This window comes from Aphanomyces invadans (assembly GCF_000520115.1).
Source record: "Aphanomyces invadans strain NJM9701 unplaced genomic scaffold supercont1.14, whole genome shotgun sequence".
NCBI lineage: Eukaryota > Oomycota > Saprolegniomycetes > Saprolegniales > Verrucalvaceae > Aphanomyces > Aphanomyces invadans.
The window spans coordinates 1,079,654-1,086,991 of record NW_008580159.1 but is presented as its reverse complement, the minus strand read 5'-3'; the positions used below and the strand labels follow the sequence as shown (position 1 = coordinate 1,086,991).

Sequence of the window (7,338 nt, the reverse complement as noted above, 5' to 3'; positions counted from 1 at the left end):
GTTTTGCAACAAACTCTCCAGTGGATGATATTGACGGAGAATTCATAATAATGTTCGGGCTGCCCGACTTTTTCATTACGAAAAATGCTTTCAAACTCACAGTTCCCGCGCGATTGGAAGGTTGTCCTATCATGCCAGAGGGTGTCCAACTCACCAAAGAGTAGGGGATCATGACTGCCGAAATCATGGCAGAAACGCGTCAGCACACCAAATCTAAAATGGAACCATTCTCGCGATGCCATCGCTCCCTATTTGAGCGATCCCGAAGCCTACAGCATCACGAGCAGTCAGCTAATGTTCCTCCATGGTCCGTGCCGCATCCAACTTCTTTCTAGGCTCCCAGCAGCTCGTTAAGGAGGGTAACCTACTACACCTGCTATAAAGTCACGCCAGGTTCGTCTGATAGTTTCCAACACGAAATCCTGTCGTATACAAAAGGCAACTTCTCATCCGTATCAAATAGTCATGGCTAAATTCGTCCCACGCCTTCAAAAGTGAAGCAAAACGACGCTAAAATTGAGCGGTACTAGTATTTCCCAAGAGCGTCCAACAAGTGGAAGCATCTCTTACGATCGTCCAAGTTGAATGTGCGTGAGGTATTTTTGCTCTAAATCGTACACCACGGCATGATTGGCTAAAAGTTTCATTAGTTTAATAGCCATGGAAATAAATCTCAGGTGGGTTTTACAGTCCTTTAGTCCTTTCCGTTCCAGAATTTCAGCGACCCTCAGCAATCACTAACTGTACCCGCCGTCCATAACGCCATACGCGACGACCACCGAGCGGTAAGACGCAGCGACTTTCGACCTATACTCATGTACACCCGGACCATATATATATATATATATATATATATATATTCTACTGTAGACATGCGGCGTCCTCTGGTAGTTCACCTCGACCTACCTACCGCCGCAGACCAACGACGATGACCACCGCGATTGGCTGCGCCACCAAAATGATCAAATGTCACGCATCCAAAACACGTGGAAATAGTAAAAAGCATCGTGGGCTCATATACTCAAGGCTTCACGAAGAACTACGCGATACCGAACATGCCGCGCTGGCAGCGGCTATGAAATCGACGAGAAGATGATTAAGTGTTTTACACAAACGAACAATGTCGACTTAGCAGACGCATGCATTGCATAGACCCGCATGGTAAGTCGACAAATTGACGATAGTGTAGCGCATAGACAGCGCGCCTGCTCTACAGGACGCCTGAGTTCGATTCCCAGCACTATCCGTTGATCAAGAACACGCTAAGCACAGATCGGATCACTGCGTTAACATCGCTGCAGGTGCTGTGGCCTAAGCTTTGTTGTCGATTGACATGATGATAAGAAATGTTCGAATGACACTCTTTCACCATGTAAGGAGCACGAAGCCTTCAACGACACCTCGTCGTTGACCACGAAGCTTCTTGTTTTGGAGCACGATGGTATGACGCCAGGGGGACACAACGTCCGAGCGGCAGTTAAACTGGTTGTCAAGCCGCATGATGGCACCACGAGGAAGTGAGACAGAGACGATACTGATAGCAGGCACTCTTAGATGGCGCGGCGCTCCTCGTGGTTGAGGTGGGATTTACCGCCATTTCTGCTACGTGGACTCCGTGGGTGGACGGCAATACTGCTGGCAAGTTGCATTGAAATTGCTTGGAGTGGAGTGATGGATGTGTGCTGTTCGTGTGATGTGACAATGAGTACTGATGTTAGTGTGATGGGTCAGAGTTTGGATGAATTAACACGGCATTTTTAGCGCCAAATATCTCATGAACAAAAACACATTAGAACGCTCATAAAATGCCCAATCAAAGCAGAGATCTTGTGCTTTCTAATGCACCAGTCGCCTCTGAATTTGGGCGACATTTAACAAACTTCCACCTATCGGAAGTCGTACCATGCAACCATCAGTGGGCACGGAAGCAAGATCCGCGTCCGAGACCGCACCATGGGGCGTTGCATTGTCGTGCTGCAAGAGTACACGCTTGTTCGAGCTTGGGAGCATTTTCAATTCTGATATTTTCAATATATTTTAATAAAAAACATAATTTTCAAAATAAAAATGAAGACGGCCTTGATGGCAGGTACGACCTTGGTGAGAATGTACTCTCGATATACTGACCCATCAACACTGACCAAAGATGGCACCAACGTACCAGCCAGTCGGCTGCGCGAGTTTCGGGCAGCGGGTGTCATGCGAACGAACGGCCACATTCCAACCTTGCCATCAAACAGACAACCCCGGTCAGAGACAAAGTGTGGACGAGCGACGGCACACAGGAACATCAATTTAGGAATGAATCGCTTGCTTTTCCAGGCCCTTTGGGGTGGAGTCTCTCCGGGAAACAGGTAGTACTTTCGAACAACTTTTCAGCGTTGAACCATTTCTCGTCCAGATGAACCACGTCCCAGAGGTTGTCAAACTCGACAGAGGCAGAGGCATTGAAGGGCGGATCACGAAGACTGGCTCCGCCGGTGTTCGCGAGCGCAAGCGAGCGGCAAAATTGGACGCGTTCGGCCTTGCTGGTTTCGTTCAAGAGCGGCTTGATCCTTGTCGTGCGACGCTGAAGGGTTCCTTTCTTGAGATTGCGACTCAGGGTTCCAAGGGACAACCCACAAGCCGCATAAATTCCACGAAGTGTCGATCGCTGGTCCAATGGTACTTCCTGGACGAGTCTCTGGCAGGAGAGTACTTCGACTTTGGCCCAACTCGCCCAGGCTTGTTGGACTTGGTGGTGCCTGTCGTCCAAAACTTGCGCCAGATTGATGCGACCGCGTGGGGTTGGCGAGCGAGCTTCTCAGCTGTGCGTTTGAATGCCCCGCGCTTGAGATTTTCTCCAATTAGGAACGCTTTTAGGTGTTGGATTACTCTTAATTTGACGCTATTCGAGAGGTCTCGGCGGGTATGGTTCACTTGATTCTCCATGGCGGCAAGTTTGAATATGACAGTTTTGGACTATGTGGGGTATTTTTTTTCGGTGGTTGGAATTTGATGTTGAGTTTTTAGCTCGAAACACGAGCTGTGGCGCTTTGCATCCAATCGATGCCTTCTGTAGTTTTTTATGCTTTTTATAAAATGATAATTTGTTTGAAAATATGTCATCAAATCAATTTTTGGGTCGTTGAAAAGTCGAAAGTAAAAGAAATGTGGAACAAAGGAATAGTAGGGTTTGCCATTTTATGCATAATCCCGTCAAGCCCCTCGTAAGTGCGACCAAAGGGAACAAGTTGCGCAAGAAGCGTCAAGTCAAGGCGAAGAAGACCACGCCGTTGAAGAAGGTTATCACCGTCTCAAGACACTAGTGCCGATAAAGTCCAACAAGACCTTGTTGAGGCTCTTAAGCGGCCCGAACGAATTTCAAAGCATCTCCAAGTAGTACTTGTAAAGGATTATCTCGGTTACGATCCCCATGGTCGTCAACTACATCAAGTACCACTTTCGAACTTTCTCCCAACTTATAGAACAAGCAACAAACCTCGTGGACAAGTCTATCTTAAACGAAGTCGACAAAATTAATACGGCCAAGCATCTGCCCATTATTAAGTCTCGCGGTTACAACTAATTTCAATTTATTAGTTCGTTATTTCCACTACGTTCATTGTACTGCATTCATTGTACTGAACCATGGATATTAAACATATGTCCACGTGTTCAACTGAAAGTCGTTTAATGAATGGGAGTGTCGACTCAATGCGCACCTTGAATTCAAGGAAGTCCTTGAAGTTGTCAATGGCACAATGCCTCCAACTCACGATGACTTTATCTCGTAGAACCGTCTTGCCCGCGTCTTTATCCTTATCCTGACAGGTCGACAACCACCACGTCCGTATGGTTTCCAAGCAACCGACTACTGCGTCCATGATGAAGCTCCAATGCGAACGATAAGGCTCCAAGTCCTTTATGTGCGAATCTTATATGTATCAAAACCTGATGGAGTTTCGCATCCGCCACAACGAATCGGCCGGTGCATATTTCGATCCTTCCAAGATTCATCTCGATGAAGAACTCAATGCTGGGATAACTATCGACGCCAAACTCCAAGCTTACATCTTCCTAAACAGCCTCGTCCAGCGGTTTGAATCCTTCATCAACTTTCAAGCCCATGTCTTTCAACACGGCGAAGTCATCGATGAAGCGGCGCTGCCCAAGTTGTTTACTGCGCTCATTGAAATGAGATCCGAAGCTCTATGGATCTTCAGATGCAGCATTAACGACAACCCTTCGTCGAAATCAACGATCCGGCCCCAATCACGGCAACCACGACACACACGCCGCCGTCTGCAGCTACTGCAACATACGCAGCCACACTGAGGAAGTTTTCGTTCGTAAGAGTGTCGACCTGCAGCATTCTAACAGTGGCCCACGCCGCGTCCTGAGCAATATATCCCCGCCTGCGGATTTTACTGCATCTGCCTCGTCGGAACGCCACCATGGCTCATCATCTCCATCGTCGTCCGGCTCCAATTGCCGTCGTCAAGGTCAGTCTTCTACCAACCAAGTCAGTATGCTTGCCAATGTGAAGCACTTCACACTACAATCCTCCGCTCCACTTCCAGTCTTCTACCAACCAAGTCAGTATGCTTGCCAATGTGAAGCACTTCACACTACAATCCTCCGCTCCACTTCCAGTCGTCTCCTCGGAATGGATTATAGGCTCTGGCGCATAAAATCAATACTGCAACAACGCTGCTTGGTTTGAAGAACTCCGCCCTTGCCATGACAAAGTGCGTGCTGCAAATGGTGGTGACATGACGAACAAAGGACGAGGGCCTGTACTATTGGAAATGTACACCCCTTCTGGCATCATTCCCGTTGTCCTGGGCGATGTCTTGTTTATTTCGGAAATACACTTCAACCTGTTCTTACTCTCCTGCGTTACCAGCAAGAACATTGAGGTCGAGTTTCGTGAAGACGATTGCTCCGTCACACGCGATGACCAGGTCTTTGCCTTTGGCATGTGCCGGAACAACTTATTTTTCTTGGACATTGCCAATCCTTTGACTCCCGCCGAGCTCAACGCTCCAGATGTTACAATTGATCACTCACTTTTTACGACTACCGATGCCGATCAGCCTCAAGCACACAGTGAAGACCAAGCAATGCACGACTGGCATTGAGGTTCCTAGCTGCAAGCACCAGTTTTGCTCGAGTTATCTCGACGGAAAGCCTGCCGTTTCCATAACGTTCATTGTCGTTACCGATTAACCCATTGCTCTCGTTTCCTCAGATCTTTGTGGACCTATGCGCCATCCTGCACTCAGTGGTCGTTCGCGTTATTTCATAACGTCCACCGATGATTTTTCGCGCTTTGGCTACGCCTCCTTCCTCCAGCACAAGTCTGATGCACTCCAGTGTTTCAAATACTCCGTTGCATATTGCCACACGCAATTCAACAGACCAGTGCGTCGTCTACGTTCTGAAAATGGAGGGGAATATGTCTCTGCTACCTTCTCGTCATTCCTCGTCGAGAATGGTATCCATCACGAGATGACTGTCCCTCACACTCCACAGCAGAACGGCGATAGCAAACGGATGACCGCAATCTCGTTAAATGTGCTCGAGCGATGCTTCATTACAGCAATGCGTAGCTTCGATTTTGGGTCGAAACAGTCTCTGATGCAATGTGCCTGCGCAATCATTCTTATTCTTCATCCACGCCTGATACTACGTCCTTCGAGCGCCTGTATAAGGCTCGTCCTGACTGGTCAGATTTGCGCATACTTGGTTGCGAAGCCTTTACCCGCTGAGTGTGCTCTATTGTACGCATTGACGAACCAGACCCTTGCTTCAACTGTGTAACGACGTTGAGCGCGCTGTGGAAGGACTGTTCCAGGCATTTCAGTATAGATTTGACTGTTCTCAAATTAACCAATTGGATCCAACTTGAATTATGTATGGAAAACTATTTGAATTTACAATAATTCGAGTCGCTTTCTACGACGCACCGCGGAACGACTCTTCGATTGTCTGCTTTGACGCCGCGGTCACCGAGGGCTTACGATGCATGTTCGGTAATGATGGTGTTGAAACTGCTATTGTTTCCAATGGGATCGTGCTATTGAGAAATGTGGATGATATGTTCTTGTGCGACATTGCCATCGCCCAATCCAATTGTGTGAATATATTTCATCCAATCATTGCACTTCCTGTTGTCGGTCGTCCAATCCCCTGGTCAAAATTTGTCGGTTAGATGTCGGATGCCATATACATGTAAATTTGTCTAATCATGGACTCAGATTGAACCTGACTGAACCAATCAGAGATCATGAGTTACGATAAAAAATAATTGGTCAATCATGGGCTAAGAACCTATTTTGCTTCAGGTTTTGTGTATGATATCACCTGATCCCACTACAAATTTATTAAAAGTACAGCGCTTGCCAGTGTTTTCCAAGTTGACTTCATTCCACTGGTTCCTGTAACAGAGCTATAAGAATGTATGGATGAATGTATGGGCGTCATACAGCCTCTGCACAAGAGTAAAAAGAGTGTTGCATTTCCCGATGGGTACTCCATGTTACTGTATGTCTTTGCCTCATTTAACGTGACTTGATTATTCACAGCTAAACATGCGAAATTAAGCGAATACAACTTTGAATTCAAAGTGATGACAGATTCGTGCATACGATATCGCTGCAACGTGCCATCGTATAAACCCTACGCATACTCTGCCATGGAGTCGTTACAGTGAGCGCCGGAAAAGTGTTCCCAGTGGTACTAGAGAAATATCTTGAAATTCGTATTGTAATAATATTACCCTCAACGAGGATTGGTAGTATTTATGTTCAAGCTGTTTTCGAATTGAAGAGCCTTATCCACAAGAAGAGGAACGCATCATACTCTGCCACGACGACCAGCAACAAATACTTAAAAAAACTATAAATATTTCGAATATGTAATTTTATATCTTCAAGTGACGAACATACAAAACAGGAGTCAGTGGCAGTGCATATTCAAATTAGCAGAGTGATGATTTCACCTGGCATGTCCTCATAGGCGTTAAAAGTAAACTTAACTATAGCCATGCGTTTTCGGCTGCAAACACAACCGTTTTTTTGTGAACCTAGTGTAGGCTTGGTTCGACGTTGATATCATCGATTACTTTTGCGGGATTTCGAACTAGCCAATGATTACAGAGGAAACAGTCAGTATAGATTTTATTGCCCGTAATGCTAATATCTTTTTGCCATTAATTCCTCGTTCAATATACGACTTTAACAAAGATGAGTACTTGTATCTGAGGAAGACTAAGAATGTTAATCCTACAGACAACGAGGGAATTTAAGCCACACTTTGAGTCGAAGTAAATTGGAAAACAGAAATCTAATTGGA

General features: G+C 46.3%; 1 protein-coding gene and 1 pseudogene across 2 annotated transcripts; both read left to right on the top strand.

Annotated features, from left to right (window-relative positions):
• Nucleotides 1-1,179: 1,179 nt before the first annotated feature.
• Nucleotides 1,180-1,246, top strand: H310_07679 (annotated as a pseudogene). The gene has a single exon. The product of its transcript is annotated as a tRNA-OTHER (tRNA).
• A 2,690-nt stretch (nucleotides 1,247-3,936) lies between these two features.
• On the top strand, nucleotides 3,937-4,317 carry H310_07678 (hypothetical protein; the record flags this gene model as incomplete). Its single annotated transcript, XM_008873108.1, has 1 exon — nucleotides 3,937-4,317. One exon carries the CDS (start codon nucleotides 3,937-3,939, stop codon nucleotides 4,315-4,317), a length of 381 nt encoding a protein of 126 aa, XP_008871330.1.
• Nucleotides 4,318-7,338: the final 3,021 nt, after the last annotated feature.